General features: G+C 39.2%; 1 protein-coding gene across 1 annotated transcript; it reads right to left on the bottom strand.

The window, feature by feature from the left end:
- Positions 1-5740: 5740 nt before the first annotated feature.
- Positions 5741-27798, bottom strand: exosc2 (exosome component 2). The gene is made up of 9 exons (XM_039764270.1): positions 27623-27798; positions 19650-19751; positions 18693-18738; positions 17372-17461; positions 12193-12258; positions 11744-11812; positions 11391-11567; positions 8862-8990; positions 5741-6628 (listed from the first exon to the last, which is right to left on the bottom strand). Exons 1-9 carry the CDS (start codon positions 27739-27741, stop codon positions 6548-6550), a joined length of 879 nt encoding a protein of 292 aa, XP_039620204.1. The 5' UTR covers positions 27742-27798; the 3' UTR covers positions 5741-6547.
- Between the last annotated feature and the right edge of the window lie 43 nt (positions 27799-27841).

Here is a 27841-nt window from a genome sequence, read left to right as displayed (position 1 = left end):
AGACACCAGGGGCCTCATGTATAACGCCGTGCGTAGAACTCGCACTATAACATGGCGTAAGCACAAAAGCCGAAATGTGCTTACGCACAGAAAAATCCAGATGCAGCAATCTGTGCGTACTCCAACTTCCACGTTCTTCCGCTCCATAAATCCCGATCAGCGTGAAAACTAATGCTCGTGCACGTGCTTTATGTAACGCCCCAACTCCTCCCAGAATTACGCCTATTTGAATATGCAAATCAATATAAAATCGCCCTTAAGTGCAGCCTTCTGTGAAAAGACAATGGGAAAAATATAAGAATTTTAGCGAATACCAAGTGGAGGCAAAGGAAAAACATACTATTTGTTCAAATAAGCCGTGATATAATCAACAAAAGGAAGTTGATCGAGTGACATAGCGTGTTGGAGAAACTTGAAAGCTCACGTTCACAAAATCGGACAGTGCCGGAAATAAAAAAGAAATCGCATATCAAAGTCGCCGTGAAAAGGCGAGTTGTAGCCCAACGTCTGAGTGTCATATGAAAGTTTATTTGGGTACAGAGAAAAAAAAGGCACACAGTGCGGAAAAAGCACGAAATGTCAACTTCAATCTCGACATTTCCACTTTAATCACATAATTTATTTTGTCATTAAAGCAGATCATAAACTTCATCTTAAAATCGTTTAATTAACCAGTCTCTCAAATCACATCGTAATCAAAGTAACACATTAAAAGCTTTGCTTTGTATTTGATCTTCTGTGTGCTCTGTGTGTGTGGATCACTACTTGCTTCTTAAACCGGCTCTCTTCCTCCAACTGGACACAGAATCCATTACATTCGTGATATTACAGCTCTCTGAATAACTAAAATACTGAGATGTATACGTGATGTCATTTTCATGATGATAGGAGTTAAAGCACATTATTAAACATGGGTTTCACGGCGCAGTGATTGTGTGCGACCTTCAATTAAATTATTTATTGCAGCAGTACTCTTGGGCAACTCTAGGCTTGTGGCGGCCCTGGGCAGAGGAAGAATCGGTGGCCCCTTCGCCCGCTACTGCCAATATGGTATCTTATGCACGGTGGATGGCCACGTCCGTTGCGGACACTGCATAGCTGCCTCGTGCTCATGACATAAGCGTTTAGTTGTGTCGTTATTTTCTCTTTCTGTTTTATATTCAATATATATTGGCGTGGCCGGCCCTGCAGTCCTTACTTCAGGCCCGCCGAGGGGACAAACAGGACTCTGGTCCGGTGCCCTAACGGAAGGGGGCCCCTTCACGCTTGACTTTTTTTATGCTGATGTTGTGCGCATAGATATATATTTGGACAATTATTCAAGTTACTTGTAACAGAAAGGTTAAATCATTTAGCTTACAACAATACAAGTGAGTGTTTTAATAGCCGCACGCTCCACGCAAGTAGATATTGTGCTCGTGTCGTGTGAAACACGCTTGCCAAAGGGGACCGGCAGCAGCACCAGGCCCGCCGCCAGAATATTTGGGCCCCAGACAACTGGGTACGTGTGGGCCCCTCTGCCTTCCCCCAGGTCCCCACATGCCAAAACCTTCAAATACGTATACAAAATGATCGAAATGTAGTTTATCCGACAGCGACAATGCTGCATTTATAAATACCATACTTGAGGAGTTAAGCCTTCTCGCACATCAAAGTTTGACTGCAAGAAGGAAAGCCAGTGCTAACGGAAGCTCGTAGCGGAATTGAAACAATACATTAATGAGATAGGCCTATGTATTATCTAACGTGCAACGGTACAATTATACCAATGCAATGGATAGGAGTAACATCTGAACATTTTAATATACTGTACAGTAATCCCTCGCTATATCGCGCTTCGACTTTCGCGGCTTCACTCTATCGCGGATTTTAAATGTAAGCACATCTAAATATATATCACAGATTTTTCGCTGGTTCGCCGCTTTCTGCGGACAATGGGTCTTTTAATTTAGGTTACATGCTTCCTCAGTTTGATTGCCCAGTTGATTTCATACAAGGGATGCTATTGGCGGTTGGCTTAGAAGCTACCCAATCAGAGCATGCATTACATATTAACTAAAACTCCTCAATGCTATAAGATATGCTTCCCGCGCGGTGCTTGTTTGCTTCTCTCTGTCTTTCTCGCTCTCTCTGCCTGACGGAGGGGGTGTGAGCAGAGGGGCTGTTTGCACAGAGGACACGGACGCTCCTCTACAAAATGCCGCTTTATCGCGGTGCTTCTGTATACTTAAAAGTACGTATTGATTTTTTGATTGTTTGCTTTTCTTTGCGAGCGCTCTCTCTGACATTTTCTGCTCCTGACGGCGCTCCTTTATGACGGCGCTCCTTTGAAGATAAGATATGTTTGCTTTCTTTTAATTATGAGAAAGAACTGTCATCTCTGTCTTGTAATGGAGCACAGTTTAAACGTTTGACTAAAGGGTGTTATTTCATGTCTAGAGGGCTCTAATAATGTTAACAGGGTGGGAGAGTTTATAAGGGCTTAAAATATATAAAATTAACCACACAAACATATGGTTTCTACTTCGCGGATTTTCACCTATCGCGGGGGGGTCTGGAACGCAACCCCCGCAATCGAGGAGGGATTACTGTATACTAACGGTTAGGGTTATCTACATGGTGTACAATCAGTATGGGAACTTGTTGTATCAAACTTCAAAGTTTTCAAAAATTCTGGGTGATCCAGAATCTTTAGTGATACACACAAAACCATCGCACACTCGTCACTGCTTTAAAAGCAACAACAAACACCCAAGCGAATGAATTATCAAACTACAGAGACGGACTTCTGCTACACCATACACGTCAACATCCACGATAGTGCGCAACAATATCGCTTTGGTCGGAGACAGAACAGCGCCTGTGTGTGTGAAACAGAAGTATTCAATTACAGCAGCGAAGTCAATCAATTATCCACATACCCTGTACAACAAGCATACTACTCAACGTCAAGCTCAAGGACGTCAGCGTCAGCTCTCCTTTTTCTTTGAGATGCGTGCCGCTGCCAAGTGTGCCTCACACGACATGAGCACCATATCTACTTGTGTGGAGCATGCGGCTATTAAAACACTCACTTGTATTGTTGTAAGCTAAATAATTTAACTTTCCTATTAGGGCCCTGGACCAGAGTCCCGTTTGTTCCCCCCCTGGTGGCGGGCCTGGGCGGCACGCTTCTCAAAGACAAAGGAGAGCCGACGCCGACGTACAATGTTGGCATGTACCACAAAAATGGCTCCAGATTAAGTACAAATATAAAGCAAAAAATAATAGATTGAATAAATATTCACGTCCCTATTTCATAGATGCGCCTTTGGCAGGCAGGGCAGCCTTGACTGTGTATACAGGGCTCGATCAACTCTGCCATTTCTCCCCCCATTCATCTTTGTACAACTGCTCCGTCAACCATCATGGGAATCGTGAATGAAAAGCCTTTCTCCAGTCCAGCCACAAATTCTCCATCGGATTGAGATCTGGACTCCGCCTTGGCGATTCTACGATTTTAACATCGTTGTTTTTGAAGCCATTTCTGTGTAACTGTGGCCTTAAAATTGGAGTTGCTTTCTTGCTGGAAAACAAATCTCTCAAGGCACAGGCTTCTAGCAGACTGCATCTGGTTTTCCTCCACGATTTCCCTGTATTCATTTTCAACTCACGTTCTTTCCAGAGCCTTCTTTAGAGAAACACCCCGACGGCATGAAGCTGCTACCACCATGCCTCACGGTGGGGATGGTGCGTTTTTGAAAATAGCGTATCAGGCCATCAATTTTTTCATTTAGCGGATGTCAGTTTCCCACGTGCCTTCTGTCCAACACTATGTAATCAGGACATGTGCCTTTTTTCTGTAACACTCACTCTATCATAAAGCTGCGACTCATGAACCACTGGGGTATAGTTATTATAGGCGTAGTCTCTCCAGCTTCTGCCTCTGTAGCTTGTAATTCCTTCAGAAGTTTTTTGGTGGCCAGACACAGTTGTCATCTTCTTACATGGTCATTCAGCTTTTGTGGATGTCCTGCTCTATATGGTTCACAGCAGTAGATACTCTTCCCATTTCATCACGATTGACTTAACTTTGATTTTTATCATGGGATATTCAGTGACTTGGAGACCGCATCCATCCCCCCAACTTTTGCTTGTCAATCACCTTTTCACAGAGTTGCTTGTAACGTTTGTTCGTCTTCATTCGGTAAATTGGATCAGCACACTGTCACCCTACAAGTTAGACCTTCCACATACAGGAGCAATCAACTGATGATTTCGATTTAATTTTGTGACTTCTAACACCAGTTGGATATCCTAGTGATGATTTAGGTGTATCATATCTAGGAGATCGATTACGAGGGACGTTCACTAAGTCTGTTTATTAAGAGCTTCAAAAACAAATGACATCACTTTTCTACAGTCACCTTCCTTTACGATGTAATTTCCCCAGCATCATACCAACTCTGTAATGCCCAATTACTTCTCCTCCCGCCTTCACCATTTCCAACGAAAATATAAAAGTGCAGAAACTTTTTGAACATCCCTCGTATTTTATATGTGTAATTAATTTAGATCACGGGGTCCCACGGCTGTGGGGCATCTGTTGGTAAAGAGAGATGTATAGATCTTGACTTTGCTGACGATGCTGTGATCTTCAATGTTGGCTTTGTTCGGGGCTCTTGAGAGTCTGGGCTTGCGAGTGTCCTGATAAAAATGAAGATCCAGGCCATTAATGACCTCTTGGGCATGGCCATCTGCAGTGTGTCTGTCTGCGGAGAGAGTGTTGACCTTCTTGAGAGGTTTACTTACCTCAGCAGTGACATTCATGTCTCTGGTGACCTTCCTATGAAGTCAGTAGACAGATTGGGAAAGCACAGGGGGGGGGCTCATGAGGTCACTGGGAAGGAGTGTGTGGTGCTCTTGATATCTATGCAAAAGGATGAAGGTCCAAGTCTTTAGAGTCCTGGTGCTTCCCGGTTCTGAGACATGGATGCTATCCAGTGACCCGAGATGAAGACTGGACTCCTCCAATTTTGTGTCTCTCCAGAGAATCCTTGGGTACCGCTGGTTTGACTTTGTGTTGCTCATGGAGTCCTGAATGAGGCACATCACCTGAATTGTGAGGAAGTGTTAGTTACAGCAACTAGGGCCATGTTGCACCATTACTCGAGGGTGGTCTGTCTCACAGGACCCTCATTGTTGAGGACCTGAGTGGCTGGACCAGGCCAAGGGGATGCCCACGTAACACCTGGCGGTAGCAGATAGAGGGTCATTTGCGGAGGGTGGGACTGGACCACGTGTCTGCCTGGGGGGTTGCAAACCGGGACCCTGAGCTGTTTCGTTGTATGGTTGGTGCGTCAATGCGCTGTGCCAGTGCCTGCTCCTCAATTTGACTTGCAGAGATCGTTTTTCATGTTGATGTTAAAAAGAGTCTTTTCTCTTGGTTAATGTCAAAAAATCCAAATTAAATCCACTTTGATTCAAGTGTTGTGTAACAACAAAATATCAAAACTTCCAACAAGGGGAATACTTTTTATAGACACCGTATTTGTTAACATAGGCCTTAAATACTGCAGATTTCTGTCTTCAATTCTGAAAATAATAATCTCTTGCCCAAGTTATTGTTGATTTACTACAGATTGACTGCTGTATAAAAACCAGGATGTGCTCCGACTCAAACAAAAGAGAGACTAAGCATCTGCAATCAGAAAGTCAAAAAGAAAGCTAAACTAAACAATGATCCCAATAAAACAGGAGGTCTGTTTAAACTTTTGATTTTTTGTTTGATTGACTGAAACAGAACCTACAGCTAATAAAACATTCAAATGTAACTCACAAACCTACTGGTTTGGTACTTAATACTCACCCAGACAGTTACTTAGACTAATTCTGTGTCAAGGTTATTAGTCTGAGATGGTGCAGAGCGTTAAATAAAATAGCAATCAAAAAAAATTATGGATAAAAGAAACTCTCACATCTATGTATGCCTACTAAAGAAATACAAGGAACACACAAGGTCTTCCAAGATCGCTGTTGTAAAGGACCTCAAAAGGGATCGAGGATATGCCAAACAACAGGACATTTTGTTATACACATTATTATTTTTTTTGTTTTTAATTCTATGGTATGGGCTCATATTGCATTTTTTCCAGCTTTACACTGTAAAACAAATAATATGCTTACTTCAACAAAGGGCTTTCAAGGATGTTCATTAGCTAAAACAGCCACTTCGCTCTTTTCAATCTGATTGGCGATGTACTTTCAATCACACAAAAGATCTTTAGAATGTGGAGTATTTGTCTTTGTACAAAATAAAAAAAATAAACCAAGATCTATACAGAACTCAGAAAGTTGCAAGCAGCCTATAAAACAAAGCTCTGAAAGAAGCTTATCCACTTCCGTGTGACAGGTGGGTGGCTATTGGTCCTGTGCCAGGTCAAGGTGTATTCTTCAACAGAGAGTGCATAAACGGTTGTCCTTGAAGAGTATTCTCAGTAGTCACTACCATGGTCTGTCAACCACTTTCGACCCACTGAACAACCTGGGGGAAGCATTTATTTTTCCCCTAACCCTCCTGTTCCAGAATACGCCGTCTTGTCTCTTCGATTATCTCCTCCATTATTTCTGGCTTCAGAATGTCCTTGATCTGTGTTGAACAGACAAGTGTAAAATTAAAAGTGAAAATGCCATAAAGATAAACTTTCTCAAAAAAAAAAAGGCATGAACAAGATTCTCATGCCTAGTTATATTGCTTTGGTTTGACTCCTGGAATGGTGAAAATGGCCATCTGATAATAAACCTTCAATGATTTTACACAGTGGACTATGGCTGCTCTTTGGTGGATCTAGATCTTCGCCACTGAAGGCGGTGTTGTATTTACATTTACTTGGGCAAGAATTTAAAGTGGATGTTTAAATAAATTCTCAATGGAATAAGGGTTTCGATCCAGTTCCTGAAGTGAACCAATTTTCTTTTTCAGTGTAACAAGACCATCCACAGTTTTACTAGTCATTACCTTCAGTAAAAATATAACGATCATTACATACAAAAGGCAACCAAAAATGGGGAGTAAAAAACAAAAGTAGCAGAATATAAAAGACATAATGCAATTAAACATCTTTATTATAAATGTATACTTGCACTACACATCTCTCTCTCATATATATATATATATATATATATATATATATATATATATATATATATATATATAGTGTGTATATATATATATATTTTATATATATATAAAATCCAACATCTCTCTGTCTGCTTTTCATGAGAGAACTACTTAACTGATTTACATCAAAATTCTTTCTACAATTTGCTTGAACATGGTTTGTTTTTGCTATGTATCATAGTTCACTTGGAGTATCGATTTACAGTAAATTTGCGAATCTGAAAGACACGCAGTGGGTCGAGGGGGAGGAAGGGAGGGGCCCCCCTTACTCACGCACCAGCCTCACACTGAAAAAAAATTGTGATGATTCACACTTAATATTTTCAATCTGAACCAATATAATTCTTTTTAGCTTATTGATCCCACAATTTCTAAGTTGAGGCAAATCATTTAGAGTGATTGGGTGCAATTCACTTGTTTTTTTTTACTGAAGTAAATCTATTTTTTAAGTTGTTCTTCTTTTTTGGCAGTTGGAAAGCCATCAAACTGAAAAGTTCGACCGAAAGAATATACAAATGGCCCCTCAAACACAGCACATGAACAACCTAAAATATTAAGTTAAATGAAATAGGATTTTTACGTTTATTCCCTCCACCATAACTTAATTTGGTACAAACAATTTTTTTTTACTTTGATTGAGATGTGAAACCAAATATTTCAAGCTGCAACACTAAATGACTAATCTTAAATTGCTTGAAAGAGAAAATTTACGTTGAATGAACAACATCAATGTTATACTTTTTTTCAGTGCAGTGCGTATCTGACATCCTCTTAGCTAGAGAACGATAGAACCTCTTGATGGATTTAGATTTTTTTTTTTTATAAATTGCTTGAACATTCTGTTTGATTTTATGACTTCTCTCATCGCACTAAGACTTGCAGTTTGCTTGCAGGAGCGATACATTTGCGCTAATCCGAGACAGAGGCTGTGGGACAAGGGGAGGGGGACATGTGACGTCAGTAAAGGGAAGCCGGGCCCTCCTCACTGTTCTGTTTCACTACTACACAGGCAGAGCCACGGGGGACAACTAGTTTCATACAGATATGAATGTTAAACAAATTTAACAAACATGTCTATTCCAATATGTCTAAAGAGTATCTTTAAAATAACAGTTCTATGATATGTAAAATGAGATGGCTAGTTTACAGAAATTTCCACCTCAGTCAAATTAACAGCAACCTTCAAACCTTCAGAATGCAGCATTTACTAAATAAAGAATTCAAACTGTTTGATAGAGTGGTCTTTACATGTGCAGTTGCCGGAATTGAATCACTTTAGGACTTCCTCGAACTGGCAAGACAACAATTTCTATCTACAACTCCATGCAGAGTTCAACAAACCAATAATCCTCAGAAACGTTTTCTAGCTCATCCTGAGGAATACCTGCTTAGACCCTAGCCCCTCTAAGTGATAGAATTCCCACAGTGGTACCAACATTTAAAACATACTCATTGTAACAAAAGGGCCACATGTCCACACCACTTCTATTTCCAATTAAGCAGAAGAGGTCTTATATACAGTTAATCTTGACTCATAACAGAAAAGTACCTCCATTTTTACATTTAGGTGACCAAAGCTTGAACCTTTCTAAATCTTAACTGAATTTATAGACTGCAGGATCAGAATTCAGAAGAGACATGTTGAAACAACCTGGATAAAAAAAGCTCTCAAGATAAAGAGGCCAAAAAAGACAAGTAATACCTGATGATGGAATGCAGATTCATAGCAGTACAGAATGCTGGTATCATACAGCAGCATCTTGTGCACAGACAATGCAAGAATGCAGTTCCGTAACCTTGAGATTACTTCCCTGTCCGAGAGGGGAACTGGCTGTAAAATAGAAGGGCAATCAAGACTGAAAATTAAACAGTAGTAAAATGGAAATCAGTACCATATTTAATATACCACTTAGTCACAAGTTCACCAGGAGTTGGATACTGGTGGGGTCCCCTAATGCATCATGAGATGATAAAACTATACAATTAACTTATTCAAAATAAGAAAGTCTAACAGTATCTTGATATTAAAAATCAGCTCAATTAGAATGAGCTGGTGCACTAAAGAAAATTAAATGGAACAAAGAAATCCCCACAATAAAGATTTTATGATCTCTGCAGGGAACCTCAGAAAATCCTTTGCCTGCTATCAATCACTATGCATTATGATTAACAGACTTGTTCAAGACAAGAGCGACACTTAGAGGGTTGAGGGTGTACACACATACAGTGGTGTGAAAAACTATTTGCCCCCTTCCTGATTTCTTATTCTTTTGCATGTTTGTCACACAAAATGTTTCTGATCATCAAACACATTTAACCATTAGTCAAATATAACACATGTAAACACAAAATGCAGTTTTTAAATGATGTTTTTTATTATTTAGGGAGAAAAAAAAATCCAAACCTACATGGCCCTGTGTGAAAAAGTAATTGCCCCCTGAACCTAATAACTGGTTGGGCCACCCTTAGCAGCAATAACTGGAATCAAGCGTTTGCGATAACTTGCAATAAGTCTTTTACAGCAAACCTACATGGCCCTGTGTGAAAAAGTAATTGCCCCCTTGTTAAAAAATAACCTAACTGTGGTGTATCACACCCGAGTTCAATTTCCGTAGCCACCCCCAGGCCTGATTACTGCCACACCTGTTTCAATCAAGAAATCACTTAAATAGGAGCTGCCTGACACAGAGAAGTAGACCAAAAGCACCTCAAAAGCTAGACATCATGCCAAGATCCAAAGAAATTCAGGAACAAATGAGAACAGAAGTAAATGAGATCTATCAGTCTGGTAAAGGTTATAAAGCCATTTCTAAAGCTTTGGGACTCCAGCGAACCACAGTGAGAGCCATTATCCACAAATGGCAAAAACATGGAACAGTGGTGAACCTTCCCAGGAGTGGCCGGCCGACCAAAATTCCCCAAGAGCGCAGAGACGACTCATTTGAGAGGTTACAAAAGACCCCAGGACAACGTCTAAAGAACTGCAGGCCTCACTTGCCTGAATTAAGGTCAGTGTTCACGACTCCACCATAGGAAAGAGACTGGGCAAAACGGCCTGCATGGCAGATTTCCAAGACGCAAACCACTGTTAAGCAAAAAGAACATTAGGGCTCGTCTCAATTTTGCTAAGAAACATCTCAATGATTGCCAAGACATTTGGGAAAATACCTTGTGGACTGATGAGACAAAAGTTGAACTTTTTGGAAGGCAAATGTCCCGTTACATCTGGCGTAAAAGGAACACAGCATTTCAGAAAAGAACATCATACCAACAGTAAAATATGGTGGTGGTAGTGTGATGGTCTGGGGTTGTTTTGCTGCTTCAGGACCTGGAAGGCTTGCTGTGATAGATGGAACCATGAATTCTACTGTCTACCAAAAATCCTGAAGGAGAATGTCCGCCATCTGTTCGTCAACTCAAGCTGAAGCGATCTTGGTGCTGCAACAGGACAATGACCCAAAACACACCAGCAAATCCACCTCTGAATGGCTGAAGAAAAACAAAATGAAGACTTTGGAGTGGCCTAGTCAAAGTCCTGACCTGAATCCAATTGAGATGCTATGGCATGACCTTAAAAAGGCGGTTCATGCTAGAAAACCCTCAAATAAAGCTGAATTACAACAATTCTGCAAAGATGAGTGGGCCAAAATTCCTCCAGAGCGCTGTAAAAGACTTATTGCAAGTTATCGCAAACAATTGATTGCAGTTATTGCTGCTAAGGGTGGCCCAACCAGTTATTAGGTTCAGGGGGCAATTACTTTTTCACACAGGGCCATGTAGGTTTGGATTTTTTCTCCCTAAATAATAAAACCATCATTTAAAAACTGCATTTTGTGTTTACTTGTGTTATATTTGACTAATGGTTAAATGTGTTTGATGATCAGAAACATTTTGTGTGACAAACATGCAAAAGAATAAGAAATCAGGAAGGGGGCAAATAGTTTTTCACACCACTGTACAAGAATAGGTTACAAAATACACATACATACACACTTTTCTTTTATAGAATGTGTTTTCTTGTTAAGAATACAAATTCCAAACAAATACATTTATATTTCTTTTGGCTGTGTGATTTGAATAAATTATGCATAGACTGTATTTTCACATGACTTCAGACAAACATTCACATGGCATCACAAGAGGGGTGCAACATTAAATTACAATAAATAAGTGTAGCAAAATACTGAGTATAGTGCAAACATTTTCAGAACAAAACAGAAAAGCACGTTACCTCAGTATTAGTCACAAAGCCCCCGGCCTCTTCGTTTTGCTCTGCTGGAGTTGGGTATATCCACACATAACCATTATTTCCTAGAATGATAGATGCACCACAAGTGAGGTTGTGGAAATGAGTCTTACGTCGTTTTATCAATGAAGGAGACACTTGCACCAGCACACCTTGACCCAGCTATGGAGAAAGTAAAGAAACCAGGAAATAGTTTAAAAAAGGTCAAGATAGAGGGAGAACAAAATCATTGGGTTGCATAACTATTTTACCCAAGGTGCCCATGTCAGCAATTTTACTTTGTTCACCTACTTAAAAATGTCACTTGGCTGAAGTCTAACTACAAGTCGTGTACTCACCTTGCCATACTTAAGACTACGGGTGTGAAGAGACAAAGCACCATCTGCAAACACTGATTGCACCTCAGCCTATGAAGCCCTGTTAAGGATGAAAGGTACTACATTCTCAAAGCATCTTATTTTACTGCTTAACGTATTTCAATAGAATGCAACATGAAATAATTTTACATTATTTGTATTAACATTTAGCTGACAGACATTGTTCAAGTCCATCAACAGCAGTATCGGTCACAAAGAAATCCATCTGTCCATGTCCTTTTAAAACAAACACTGTCCGCAAATCACACCAGGTTTAAAAAACACATGTTTACAGTGATATGCTTAATTTTTTTCCACAGTTACATAGGGTGTCAGTAGTGGAATCTGAGGTTGAAGACTTCAGAAAACAAGATCAGTTTTTAATAAAAAAAACTAACTAGCCCAACACCTTCCATGGCCACAAAGGATACACTGATGAGGTCTCCCTCTTGTAAATATTCCCTCATAGCCAATTCATCTTCAGAAGATCTTCGTCTCTGAAAAGAGACAAAAAAATAAAATTATATTATATATATATATATATATATATATATATATATATAAATAAAATCAGACCAAACTTCTTTCAAAACATGAGAAACAGCAAATATTATGCCAGTACTAGCACACCCATTCTGGATGGAATACCACTTCATTTCAAGATGTAATTTTGCACATAACCATACAAGTTCACATAACAAAAAAGGAGAAGCCCTAAGAACACAGGATGAATATACAACAAAAGTCATACATACAACAACATTATTTGCTATGCCCAAGTTCATTAGCACTAATAAATCTATTTTCTAATCCAGCTTAAACTACGACTAGGATCATGAGATACAAGAGTTTATCTCAACAGCTAGGGTAGGGACAAAAGACAGGAACCAACATATAGGCAGTTTGATAAAAAGGACTAACACAATTTGAAGACAATGGACTATCAAGCATGCAGGTTTCTGGTTTGTAAGAAGAAAACTGAAGCACTTGGAGAGGAGGAGGGGGAAAAAAACCAAAAAATTCATATATTATTTATATATATGAGACACTTTCACATCCTGCAAGACGAGTCTTCGTGCCAAGTGGCGTAACCACACCTGGGGCCAGAAGCCCCGCGAGACAACAGCGTATGCAAAGAGATTTGGAAAAGTCCTGCATATATAACCATGCACACGGTTCAATCATTTCTTAGTTGTGTGAATACTATTGTCAGAGACAGTTCGTGTAGAGAGAAAGAAACGATATTCACTCACGGACAGTTATACGTTGCATTGTCATGATGCAATTCCAAACACGGAATCAAAATTCAATGAGATATTGATGAAACGGTAAAAGCGGAAAGAGATTGGATATATGGACATAGGTGATATGACAGAAGTGTGCCGCGTGAGAGGCAGATCACGTGGCACGGCAGCAGCAGCAAGCCAGCAGCAGATTGAGCAAAGAGGAGGTTAAAAAAAAAACAAAAAAACAACTGTATTTGTTTCCCATCGTATCAACGCTTAAGAGGGGGTTTCAAAGGAGCTTCACAATGCGAGCGGCAGAGATGCAAAGTGGCTGGCATGTAGCACAGGAGGGAACAAGGGTTCGGGAGTTGGCGAACAAAGCCTCCCAAGGTGAAAAACTGAGACCATAACAGGATTCTGACGTATGATCCAAGGGCTATGAAGTAGCAGCACTGATAAATGTACTGCTGTGCTGGTTTAAATCTGATACATATTTTCCAATTACAGGTTAAATGCTTAATTTTATGGGTCTTACTATTCTACCTTTTCGAATTTTGCATCTAATACTTCTAATATACTCCTTGCAAATCATAATCTGGAGAATCAGTTCTATTAAAAGATAAGTTCAATGTTTTTCAAGTGAAAGTTATTTGTTCACAATCATTGCATACATTAATTTTTAACATTTTTAAAAATACCATGTCTGTTCTTGTGGCTTAAAATGGTGTCTACAGGACTGTTGGGCACCTGTCCAAATGTTAAAACAAAAGACTTAAAACTTACCAAAAATGTCCTCTTTCAAACCAGTAATGTTTTCAAGTATTAATCCACTTTTCTATATTGCACACATATTATAAAGCAGCATATTTATATCTTTTAATCGAAAATCATTTGGTTTTTGAGAAATTCTACAGTATATGAGGAGTATACAAAAAAATTCTGAACCTTATAAAAAAAATAATTTGAGAACACCAGAAAGCTAACTTATTCACGACTTTTTAATGTTGTCATCACTAAGATTAATGCATTTTTATGTGCTTAATCCACTGGTCAAAGCATGAGACAAAATCCACCTTAATCAATTTGTCCAACTCCCTATTCACAGCTTAAATGAACGTATTGTGAATTTCAAAATCTTTCCATGTGCAGAAATTCTTTGATTTTTGAAAACAACCAACAATCACAGTGTGCCAAATCGGGGAATAGGGAGGGGGTTCCACCATGGCAAAATATGACTATTTATTCACGGCCATGGTCAGCTTAGCAGTGCAAGGTAGCACGTTGCTGTGGTGGAGGAAGGATGTGGGAATGGGAAAATGGGAGCAAACTCTCTTTAGTGCTCAGAAAATGTCAGGCAAACAGCCGTCACTGTGGCCCTTTCCTCCAGCACCACTGAAGCGACAAGTCATTTCCGAGAGAAAAAAAAAATCCAAGTATTGTTTCGTCAGCTGACTTACAGTGTCTGGCCTTGGATGTATTCAGTAAATTTTCAGGCTTTTGTTTGTATATTTAGACCAGTGTCGAATAGACTAAAAAACTGCAAGAAGAGATACAGTATTTTTAAAATAAATAAAAAACACTTCACTAAATAGCAGTTTCCCATAGAAAGTTAATGCATACCAAGTGAAACAGATCCTTTTGATTTGAATTTATATTAGTAAAACAATACAAAAACTTTTAGTTAAAAAAAGAGCTTTTTTCCTGTAACCCACATAGACTTTATTCTGGAGGAACTGATGCACAACATGCAATGTTTAATTTGCTTGCACTTGGACCCCACCCCAATAGTATGGCAAGAAAACAGAATCATTTTTAGGAGGTTGGGGTTTGACTTTCTAATATCTGTCACAAACTTGAGCTGCATCACATCAAAGTTTCACAACGTTGGACGTTAATGTGAATACTGGGAAAAAGACTACTTGGGGCTGCTTAATTTACTTTTATGTTACGACCTTATAATACAACATTCTACCATTCTGGGAAAAATGATTTTAAGTTACAATTTTCTGTTTGACAAAACACAGTGCTATGGAGATGGAGATAGTATGACAAAATAACTTTTATTTTTGAAGATCAAATCAGATGACATACCTGTGGAAACATGGAGGTGTTTAAGAGAGATGGCAGTGGAGTTTTTAACCAGATTGTTTATAGAGTAAGAGGATGCCTAAGAAGTGGAGAAGAAGTGTACTGGTACCAATTTTTAAGAACAGGGGGGATGCTGTGACGATGCGGTTTCTGCTCCATGCTCCCATTAGCTGTTCGGGAGCCCTTGAACCCAACACCGTTGATAGTTATAACCGAGGGTAGCTAGACAGCGAGGTAACAACGAAGCAAGGGGATAATGCAAAAAAGTGCATAAATGCTTTTATTAAAAATCCAACAAATCAAAAACAAACTTTTCACAAAGTGCAGTAATTCCCAAAATCTTTAATAAATAATCCATAAAAGAAATGTGGAGGTTAAAAAAATGCAAAAACAATCCTTTAAAAACAAGCTTAAAACGTTCATCAGGAAGCAGTCTTTTCAAACATTAAAAGCCCGGTGTCTTCAGCTACCATGGCGGCTCCCCTGCTACACCCATCTGGGCTGCTCAACAGGAGAGTCGCCTACCAGCAGGAACAGCTGCCCTTCACTCAGGTCCGGTAGCCCTCCGCTCCTTGGCTAGGTCGGACTCCCAACCGGACCAAGACTTGGACAATTTTCCCAGTGGCTAAGGTGCTCACGCCGGGACTACACCAGCCCAAAGCCTCATCGACGGCCAAGTCGACTCCTCTACCAGTCACTCCAGCTACTTAATCACTCAATTGGAGCGACCGCTACCTTCAGCCCCACTGAATGTTGGCCAAACATTCCCCTCGTGGGCTCTCTTCTCAGCTGCCTGCTTTCTCCCATGCAAGCCTTCTCTCTCTTGCTCTTCAGTACTGGCGCTCGCGCTCTCTCTCTTCCTGCTTTCTTCAGCAACCTCCGTCTCTTTCTCTTTCCGTTTTGTTCTCTTTTAACCGACTCGCGCTTCTTTATATTGAGAGGGGGGCATAGCAACTGCAGCACATTAGCAGCCTCAGGAACAATCACGGATGTGGGCAGTCCCTCACCTGTGCACTAGGCAAGAAACGCCCACACTGCAGATTGCCCTGCGGCTTGCTATTTAAAAACTAAAACTGGCCCTTGCTGAGAGGGCTGTGGACCCGCTATACCACAGATGCACAGAGCTGAAGTAACTTCCCACAGCATAAAGATATGGGGAAAGAGTAGTGGAAGCAAGGTTGAGAAGGGAGGTGATGATTAGTGAGCAGCAGTATGGTTTTATGCTGGGAAAGAGCACCACAGATGCAATGTTTGCTCTGAGGATGTTAATGAAGAAGTACAGAGAAGAACAGAAGGAGTTGCATTGTGTCTTTGCGGACTTAAAGAAAGCATATGACAGAGTGCCTGAGGGGAGGGGAGTTGTGGTATTGTATGAGGAAGTCGGGAGTGGTAGAGAAGTATGTAAGAAGAGAATGGTAAAGAAGTACTGTATGTAAGAGAAGTATGTGAGAGTGGTACAGTATATGTACATGGGGAACTGTAACATTGGTAAAGGTCTGCAGTAGGAGTGACAGATGCATTCAAGGTAGAGGTGGGATTACATCAGGGATCGGCTCTGAGCCCTTTCTTATTTGCAATGGTGGTAGACAGTTTGACAGACAAGAATAGACAGGAGTCCCTGTGGACTACAATGTTTCTGGATGACATTGTGATCTGTGGCAGGAGTAGGGAGTAGAGCAATGACACCCTGGAGAGATGGAGATATGCTCTATAGAGAAGAATGAAGGTCAGAAAGAACAAGAAAGAATACATGTGTGACTGAGAAGGAGGTCAGACGAATGGTGAGGATGCAGAGAGTAAAGTTGGCGAAGGTGGGCAAGTTTAAATATTTGGGATGTGCAGGAGAGATGCTGGGTATATTGGGAAAAGGATGTTAAGGATGGAGCTGCCATTTAAGAGGACAAGAGGAAGTCTTAAGAAGAAGTTTATGGATGTGGTGAGAGAGGATATGCAGGTGGTGGCTTTAACGGAGCATGATGCAGAGGACAGGAAGATATGGAAAAAGGTGATATGCTGTGGCAACCTGTAAATGGAGCAGCCCAAAGAAGAAGATGATTTAGGAAGATCAGAAATATAAATGGTTCCATAACCGTGCTGGCCAAGAATTGTTGAGGATCACTTATGCAAAAGGCCTCAGGTGAAGTAAAGGGGTAATTTTAACTGTTGACTTCTGAACTGGTTGAAAATGCGAAACTACAAGAGCATTCAGACTGAGGAAGCAACAGCCTAAATCAAATTTGAAAGAACAATGTACTATATCTGTTCTTACAGACCAAAGAAGTAAAGCTGTACTCACTAGCTCTCCACCTGGAAGATTAACAGATGATAGCAGTAGCACTGAATCCAAGCGAGAATTTGTCTCCACTTTCCATCTTTTTTGCTGAACCTGGAAGGATATTAAGTTTCACAAAGCAGAAGTACTTTAAAACCCCAAGCAGTATAATTCCTACCATTTTCATTAATAATACTACAGCTAGAGCAAAATTCATAAAATAACACAACCAAACATCCTCAACGTTCTTCTACTTATACTGAAGACGACAAATTTTTAAACCCCTCACTTAACATACAAACTACACTAACTCCTACCTTAAACTTTGAAATTTTAAAAGTTGCAGTGTTTAAATTGTTTTTAAACTAAAATCAGGTATGATAAATACCTAACATTTTAACCCTTTTGACACTATGTAAATAAACATTTCAAGTTCACCGACATGTGTACATAGTATAATATAATTAATACTTGTAAGTTTCTTCCGAATTATAGTAATACCAAAAGAATATACACACAAAAAATAAAACAGCATGTATAGAATATTTATACACGATAATGTGAAATATATACAAATGAGAAAACACATCTGTGTTTACTATGATTGACTGTTCATTAACCTTATGATATGTAGTCAGAAACTACTTCTGAAACTTTTGCTGCAAGTGCAAATGGATCAGTACTGTTTGCCAGAAGGGATGAATCAGAAAAGTGATTATGCAGAATGGCCGAGGTCTTTAATAATCTTTGTTGCCATTCTAAGTCTGCACCAGTAATATTCTTTTTTGTCTTCAACACGTTCTGCAAAAATTTACAATCTTAAAGTTAAGCAGCTGATGTCCAGGATGTTATGCAGTCAGTAATGATGGAATACACTGTGCATTTTTAGAAGTTACTGAGAGCAGACGGTGTTGAAGCAGACTGGCACAGGCACCCTTAGCCCCTATGAAGGCACTCGGAGACTCAGGACAGGCAGCAGAATCAGGCTTTATTGTACATCACACATACAGACTCAATTCATATAACTTGAGCCCTGAGCTATAGGCATCACTTACATGTATTACAATTCTTATCAAGCAAGCCATTATTCATCCTCATCTGACTCCTACTATTTCACTTCTCTAATCTTGCCTCTAATTAATTCTACCGATATTTCTTAACATAGGGTGTGTCAAAACCATCACTTCTGTTTGACAAAGCCAATCCTTAACATTTGAATGAATTATTAAACAGGTGAAACTCATGTGCAGCCTCAAAGCAAATTTCCCAAATAGCTGCTCTAGCCAGTCCACTAGGAATAACCCATAAGGGCAGTCTATGTGGTTTCCCAGGACCAACCACCTACCTCTGTTATTCTGCCAACCACCACATCCCCAACTTCTCCATTGAACCTTCAGAAACAGAGAGAAAGGGTTTTTTTATGTATACTTTAACATTTCCTCAGAAAGCAAAAAAGTACTCTAATGTGAAATGCATATATAAACTTTAAATGCCTTTTCCCCAATCTGAATTTTCTCACTTCAGCCAAAAACCTACCCTCACAGACTGGTAAGAATAATTTGAATCGTCTCCATGGCTTCTGCTAATGTACACTAACAGAAATGGCATTGCTGCAGGAGTCATTACCTCAGAAATCTGGTAGTAGGATCAGACTCAACACATACATCCCTAATTTACACAATATGCCTATGGATAAATCAGCTCTTTAGGGACTTTGAATGTACCCAGCAGAGGCTATCCAGGGTTTCTCTTATATTGTCTCAGGTCAGATTTGTATAGCTTACTCAAAACAATAGAAACCTACAAGAAATACAAAACTGCACTGGCCTGCAATTACACTCACAAGATGCTACATTATATTTTTTTTCTCCAGACTTTGGAGTTTTTTTTGTTTTTTTTTCTGTCCACCCTGGCCATCGGACCTTACTCTTATTCTATGTTAATTAATGTTGACTTATGTTTATTTTTTATTGTGTCTTCTATTTTTCTATTCATTTTGTAAAGCACTTTGAGCTACATTTTTTTGTATGAATATGTGCTATATAAATAAATGTTGATTGATTGATTGATGCTATATCTTTACCACTGATTCAACACACAAATTTATAATTAGCCATTTTCTGTACCAGAGATCCTGCTCTAGACATTTTCAAACAAATGTACTGTATTGATAAAGTGCTATACTTTGGCACTTTGTAAAATAAAGCCTATGCATTTACTGGAATATGGATTATGCTTATTGGTAAAATAAAATGAAGCATGGTTCTTGGCTACTTAGAAAACTAAAGAATTTCAACCAAACCTAGTTTTCAGAGGTCTGACGCAAATCAGCTTGTTCACACGCTCCACCACTCCAGCAACAGATGCCACAAGCTTTTCATCGTCCATGTATGTTCCATGACCCCTAGAATGATAGAGGAGAACACCAGTATTAACATACAAATTGTTACCTTTAGACTATTACTACTTGTATAGAATGGACATGAAATACGTCACAGCATTCAGTGCAAAGTAGGAAAAAAAAGAACTTGCTGGAGCAGCGAAAAGAAGCTTTATGAACCTTTTTGCAACACTACATGGATACTATAGCTTGTGACTGTGTATGTAGAAACCAAGAGCAGAATTGGAAAAGAGCAGGGAAAACTGACAACAGCAGTCAAGTAGCATCAAAAATGGTAGGAAGGAATCAAGAGGGGGTGCCAGGCACTGTTAAGAGTACAGGGGAATTCTTTAGGTGTACCCCAAAGTTAAAAAAAAAAAATGGAATCCAGGGATGATGCCTACATGATTTGGCACCCACGGCAAAAAGCTGGTGGCATTGTGTTATTTGGTAGAAAGTGAGTAAATGAAAGACTGCAATACTGTGGAGAGAGCAGTGAAATTCCTCCCAAGCTGACAGCGAGCAGCAAACTACTCCCGTCTTGGGTGGACAGTACTATTCTGTTTAGCATCCCAGAGCTTTTGGTCATAATGGTATGTTATGGCAGTAAAGAATTATGAATGTGAAGACACCAGGTGCCTCTCTGAGCCTTGAACTGGGGGGCTACTGAAGAAAAGCTCTCAGAAATGGAGGACGATACAGAAAAAGGCTAAGAAGGAGAAGACCTCAGTGGTGTTTTAAGAGTTGGGTAAGTGAGTGGTAATAAGTGCTTAATTTTCTACACATGCACACCTCTTATATACTGAAACATTTATTTTTGGATTTGATTATAAAGTCATGCATAATGCATCTCCATTCTGCATTATAAACTTGTAATTTTTTGCCACTAAGTTATCAAAGACATTCCTAATGTACAGTAGGTGAATGGGCTCATTTTAACTGTTCTGTCATACTCCTGTCGACAATTTTTCAGTTTACCATAAAGAAAAAAAGAGGGAATGAATACATTTATCTTGCATTTAATGTAGGCATAACAAAATTTTCAAATCCAAATAATCAATTTTTGGGTTTGTGTGTGCAGGGCTGTGTATAGGGCCTATCCCAGAAACACCAAGCCCAACTCAGAAACCAAACTCCTATAGGGCACTAGTCTATCACAGGCCCACAGAAACATGCACCCACAAATTAAAATTTTAAAGTCACACTCACTTCTAGAAAAAGGAAACCTGTTTAGAAGAAAATACTCTTTCACAAGATAGAAACTCTCAGAAGTCAGGGAATAAGCAAAACAATGTTCAGACCTTCTAAAAGAAGACCACAAATGTCACAAAACAAAAAGAAAGAGAGACACAAAATTAAAACACTGTGCTGTCTTTGGGTTAGGAGTGGGCAGTAAGACCAAAAACCCTTACTACGATAATATCATGATTTTGATAGATAAATATATACACATATGTTATACAAGTAAGACTGAAACATACGTTTAACACAAATAAACATATCACTGATTAATTGTGCAAAAAGGGGGTGTCCTTATCTGTTGAATCACTTGTTAACGTGCTGATACTGAAATAGATTGGATAGCAGGTATTTACTTCTCTCGAACCGATAAAATGTTCAACTTTCTTTTCTGACTTTCTCACAGTGATGCTGCCAACAAGCAAACAGTGCACACAATGCAGATTCTTCCTCTCCAACCTTTCTGTTTGCATCAACTCACCAGTTAGGTTGAGCTGCACAGCAAAAGGGGTCAACTCACAGTACTCACAATTCCTTTTCTAGGTTTTGTGCTGAATGCTTAAAATATGTTCACATATTAGTATCCCACTAGATTTTATCATGTTGGGTAAAGCTTTTTTTTTTTTAATGAAATCCACACCAAATGAAGAATTTTCAATGGGTATAAAGGATCACCCTATATATCATTCACTACTACTTTGGATTAATATGATTACATTAAATAAAAGGGAGAATCAAATTTAAAACCATTGAAATATATTTTACATATCAAAATAAAGCATTTATTATGTAAATTTTAAATTCTGTAGCATGACACTCAGAAAGCCTAAATGAAATACAGTATTACTGAAGAACTCATTTTCACACACACCAGCAATTTCTTTAAAAAAAAAATTAAAAAAAATCTGATTTTCCTTTTCTGAGAAACTCATACAGATGTATTGTAAACCAGGGCAGATTGGTACTTCCATTCTTTTTTCTTCCTTGACAATTAGATATCAATAATGTTGACTAGTGCAGAATTATTTAGTGGCCAGGTTGTCTCCTAGTTTTTAAGCATCCTGTTAGCTGACAGTTGATTAAAAACTGCTTAAGAGGAAAAGAATCAATTTGGGGATTCAAAATCTTAATGGATAAAACCAAAATAAATCATCATTAACTAAACCTAAAGAAACTAAATGGAACTAAAACCTGCAGCCATCACAGCTTCCCAGAAGCCAAGTCTGACACTCCGAGTTTCATTTGGTAAAACATCAAAAGACCAGCAGGTGGCGCTTCTTCCTCATTTGTAATCTATTAATTATGTCAAAGCCTTCTGTAAAAGGACATACAACACATAGGTATTCTGTGTTCAATAATTAACATATTGCTCTAAATTTGTCTCTGGTATAGGGGTGGGGTGGTATTTCCCTATCCTTCACGTGTGCACTTCTTTAAAGTTGACCACCTGGACAACTATCCATCTTCTTTCAACATCCTAGAGAAAAGCCAAGCAAAATGACACCTTTTATTGGCTAACTAAAAAGATTACAATATGCAAGCTTTCGAGGCAACTCAGGCCCCTTCTTCAGGCAAGATGTAAGCATATTGTAATCTTTTTAGTTAGCCAATAAAAGAAGGTGTCATTTTGCTTGGCTTTTCTCTACATTCATAATGGCTAACACGGTACAACAACCTAGTACTACAAACATCCTAGAGAAAATTTAAGTGTTGGAGATATGGGGTGGCTTTATATCTTTTGCAAAGGACTTTAAGATTGTCTGGGGCAATTTTTTGCCAAGCAAATACAACAATATACTTGGCATCAGAAAAAGTTAACCAGTAGATGAGTTCTCACCCTTTATAATATATGGGGAAAACTAGATCAATGTTATTTTCTCGATGAAAAGTTAAAAAGAAATATTGGGACGCGATGTTTCAATTGTTTCATTTTTCAGTGTCGAAAACAGTTAAAAAGGTTGTTTGTTTCATCTGTTTCAGGATGGAAATAAGCGTTACTTATGTTTATGTGCACAAATGCACAAAACAGGAAAGTGCTTGTTCATCTGTATGTCTTCATGAAATGACCTGGATCCCTGCAGCCATTTTATTTATGTTTGGTACACTCAGTGTTGTTTTTTTTTATATAAGCTTTATCAGGAAATTTACATTCTGTTGTGATATCTTAACTAGGGCATGGTAAATTTTAGCAGATTTCGTTCCCTCCCTGTAACTATAGTGCATTGCACAACAATAGTGCAATACCACAGTGCAGCGTCCATGTTCATTTCACCTTGGTTTCAACTAGTCGAATGGCAGAGCTCTGTGCATGTTCAAACTACCCATAAGCCACTACAAACATGTGGTATTGCGTCAGCTTCTATCAGTTCTGGTTACCACCGAATTTCCATATTGCTCTTACTTTTTGGTTTATCCTTGTTTAAAAGCCTCAGATATAAAACGGTAACATTCACACAGGTACATCTCCGGGCATGCCAGAATGTTTGATCGTCATCTGATTATATTCCTCTGGGAAGAATCTGGCGAAGGAGATGTGCTTGTGCATTGATTGTTTGTTCAGGAAAGGGTACAACATTTTGTTGGATTTTTCTGCTTATAAATAGTACAGCTGGGATCAGCATTTCTGACAGGACACGTTCGGCCTTCGATCTTATGACTGGATGCTCTACTCCTTAATTATTGCAATCTCAAAATGTTAATCCTTCACATTAAACCTGCTATTTGTAGCATAGTCTCAGAGCAAAAAGGTTGCCCTTCTGTTTTCTGGAAGACAAATCTGGATTTCGTTCCAAAAAGCAGGATTGGCAAGCTATCTGCATCTTTGGCCTCACTGATCATGTAATTCTGTTTAAATCTGTTCCAGAAACACAGATTGGGCTACATCCAGGTTTTCTGGAATAGAATTAGCCTGATTTCCCTGAATCCTGACTTACTTTAAGTGGATTTCACACGAATTATACTTTCTGGAACAGACACCAGGTCTTAAGGAAGTTAGTGGAAATAACAGAGCATACGAGAGCTCAAATAAACAAAATCCTACGTTCAAAAAAAGCACATCCAGTGTGTACCAGCAACAAAAAAGTGAGCAGCCTCACTCAGGACAGGAAAGAAAATCAGTGCAGGCCGCAGGGAACGCCTGGGATGAAAAGCAGACCTAGACAAACAATTAAGCTTCTCTGCTGTGATCATCGCCAACTTAATGAGACCTGACATCACTGTGTGGTCAGTAACTGAGAATCTTGGCCTGGTGGTCAGTCTGACAGGGGGGAGGAGGGCACCCAGGAAACCTACAGAAGGATGAAAGTGTGGTTAGCGGAGATTGGGGAAAAGTGTAGATGGTAGGGTGAGAGAGTAACAACCTACACAGTGGAAGTTGGCTGCCGTGGCTACCTTGGTTTTTCAATGTAAAGCTTTCTGAAGGACAGTGTGATGACTTCATCCCAGCTTAAAAAAAAAAAAAAGCAAAGAAAGATCTTGCAGAGGAAGATGAGAAAATACATTTCTGATGACTGTGGCTACAAAGGAAAGATAAGGGATAGGGGATTAAGGATACCAACTGGAGAGCCAAGGAAATTCTTTAGGATACCAAACCAGCTGCAGGAAGTGGCACTGAAAGGTCTCTGATCACTGCCCTACCAATTTAACATATTCTGAGATTAAAAGAGTGAAACATCTGTCAAAGCCGACAACCCTGCAGCTAGTATTTTGACACCACCAGGGGTGCAACAGGCAGAAATGCTTTGCAGGTTCCAACAACTTTAATTAATCTAGATACTGTACATTTATATATATATATATATAAAAAAAAAATTATCTTCTTGAAAAAAATGATATCTGAACTAAACAATAGTTTTAAAACATTGTTTTTATTTAGATTACTTTTCATATCCTCATGCAATTATTATACTGCAGAATTGGATATGCGAGAATCTGTTAAAATGCTATCATGAAAGTAGCTACATTGGGAGAAGATTAAGCGAAAGGTTATGGTGGAAGATAATGAAAGGAAGACTTGGTAGAGAAGAATATTAGGGGAGACTGCGCAGGTTCGTCATGTGGTGGGTGCGGCAACATGCTGTTGGATCAGTACATACTCCTGAGTAGGGTTGCCACCCTTTCCTTGTTTTACAGAATCATTCTGCATTTGAAACAGACATGTTGTATTCCTCCTGTATTTTATATGACTCTGAGAGTATGGAAGTAATCTATAATCAACAACTATTTTTTTCCTTAATAAATCATGTAAACATGTGTTGGATTAATAAAGAAGCAATATGAGCTCTCTCTCCCTGAACTTCACCTGCATCATGTTTGTTGCTAGATACGCAGATGCCGATTGAATAAGCCAGGTATAGTTACAGCTAGTGTTGCTTCTGCTTCTAATGTGACTCTGAGGCCTCCCTGCAAAACAGAGACATTTAGAGTATTATTGCCTTAAATGTGAATGCAAATATACATAGCTTGACTCTGTAACAGTAGATGACTACAAGAGACATCGTAAAGTGTACCATGGAGAATTTTCTTTTGCACAGAGCAATGTACGTGATGCCGAGCAGCATGTTGCTGGAGAGGGGCAGGCTGTTAACATGAGAGGGAGCACCCAGAAAAATTGCACAATTCCTCATGTTTCTTGCATCACTCTATCATTACCATGAAGACATGGCAATGATGCATATTTTGAACAAGATCGTTTGACTATGATAATTTGATTAATAATAAAATTCATTTCACACAGAACTACATAAACCCTAATTCATGGCTAGCAAAAGCGTCATGTAAAAAGCATAGCTTATTGGAGATATATTCATTTCTAGTAATAAAAAGTTATGTAATAAAATAGTATGCTACTAATTATGGTTATGTTTATTATTGGTGACAGCAGCTGAGATAGCACGTATAGTAGTCTAGACCAGAGGTGCCCACTCTTTTTTGGCTTGTGAGCTACTTTTAAAATGACCAGGTCGAAATGATCTACGTACATTAAAAATGTTATATATATATATATATATATATATATATATATATATATATATATATAAATAAAAATAAATAATATATACACATACACACTGAGTATACTTTATACATAAAATATAATTTGTTCTACCTTGCATAACCTTTATGGCACAATAATTCAATACATTTATGGTCACTACAGTATTTGGATTTAATAATCGTCATGTGGGAAAAGGCTGACTCGTATAAATAAGTAGAGCCGAATAATGCAGTCAAGGAGCTTTTGAATTCAGCCGAGTGAAAAATGACAGCTGTACGATTAACTGAGATTTTAGTTCCCTCTCCTTTTCCTTCTCAGATCGTTTTTCGGAAGGAAGTCAGTTTCGTAGTTTTTATGAACAGTTCGAAAGTGCCTTTCCATATTTTCCTTCTTTGGAATAGCAATGATAGATTGACAGATCAGACAAACGCACTTCGATTGTGACATTGTGAGAAAAAAAATCCTCTTCCAATTCCACATCCAGCCCATAAACAAAACGTTTTCTTTTAAATCCCTTCTTTAGTCGATATAAATTGAAAGGCTAACTAGATCACAGCCGGAGTTTTGCAGTTGATCGTGCGTGCGGGATGACCAGTGTTTTAGAAGAGAAAAGATCTCAGACTGGCCGCCCTATATGTGAATCAAGTTGCAAGTGCCATAGGGAGGATATATGATAGACTAACGTTTAAAAAAATTTTTTTTGGAATGTAACGGGATCTGCCAGCACTACCTTTGCGATCTACCGGTCGATCGTGATCGACGCATTGGCACCCCTGGTCTAGACTGTGCTCTGAAATTAAGGCTCAAACCTTTCTCTAAGAGATTCTGAATGCCAGACGCAGATTAAATGATACATTGAAAAAGAAAAAATAAAGACAGATGTTGCTGAGACAATGTTATGTAATGTTCTTGTACTTGTTATTGGTGAATATTATTTTAGGAGCCGTTTTTGGTTAGGTTTTATTGTTTTGGGGTGGTCAATGAATATAGTCAATGCACTTTTAACATTAATGTTGCGATACTGTTGCACCAATACATTTGTTGCAATGAAACTTGTCAATGACTGTAGTTAATACATTTTGCATAATCCATACCTGTGGAAAACACGACAAGGGATTGGGAGGATTGATTAAATAAATACCCCCAAACCTCCATTTCACGCGCCACCCTCCACAAATCCAAACCCGTGGTGTCCCCATATCCCCGCTCGCCCAACTGTCGTTTTGAGCATTCCTCATTTTTGTTTAGGAAAAGTGGCAACCCTAAGACTGGGTTTAATAAAGAGATGACCAAAACCAAAGTGAAATAGATAGATACCTCGCTGCAAAGATCATGAATAAGGTAAATGGCAGGTGTAAAGATGCGTAGAAAAACAAGTTACACGAAATGTTTCGGCTTGGCTTTAAAAAAAAAAAGTTAGAATTATTTGATTAGTCAGGACGTCACCTTCACTCAGCCAGGCCTGGCACATTTACAGAGTATTCAAGTGCCTAGTCTCATGAACTCGCTGAAGCTTCCGATCATCATTCATACTACCGTATCTTAAGCATCTCTCATGGTTTCAGTTGCAAAACAGAACTCGTAGAAAGGAAACACATGATGCACAATAACAGCATCTGCAGATACATTAACCTCCCAGAGAAAGAAAGAGGCTACGTACCTCATGAAGCCAGAGTCCGTAGTAATAACATCACCAGGAGCCACGAGATGCTTGCCATGCTCCTTCGGTAAATTGGTGGAACGCTTCCGAGGAGCGGGAAGACGCATGTCAGCCGCCATGCTCAGCTTCAGAATTTCGGCGCGATTGATGGCGTAGGGGCGGCGCCTGGTGATGACGTAATCGGCGCGCGCGTCACTTTCTGTGTTTGACTTTCTCACC

The sequence above is a fragment of the Polypterus senegalus genome, chromosome 9, assembly GCF_016835505.1.
Source record: "Polypterus senegalus isolate Bchr_013 chromosome 9, ASM1683550v1, whole genome shotgun sequence".
In the NCBI taxonomy this organism is placed as follows: Eukaryota; Metazoa; Chordata; class Cladistia; order Polypteriformes; family Polypteridae; genus Polypterus; species Polypterus senegalus.
This window is presented reverse-complemented; position numbering and strand designations above follow the sequence as displayed.

Coding starts and splice junctions, on each gene's coding strand:
- exosc2 (XM_039764270.1), bottom strand. CDS start 27,741: ATGGCGGCTGACATGCGTCTTCCCGCTCCTCGGAAGCGTTCCACCAAT. Junction 11,568..11,743: donor GTAGTCTTAAGTATGGCAAG/GTGAGTACACGA, acceptor CTTTCTCCATAG/CTGGGTCAAGGTGTGCTGGT. Junction 8,991..11,390: donor GCTTTGTGACTAATACTGAG/GTAACGTGCTTT, acceptor TCTATTTTACAG/CCAGTTCCCCTCTCGGACAG.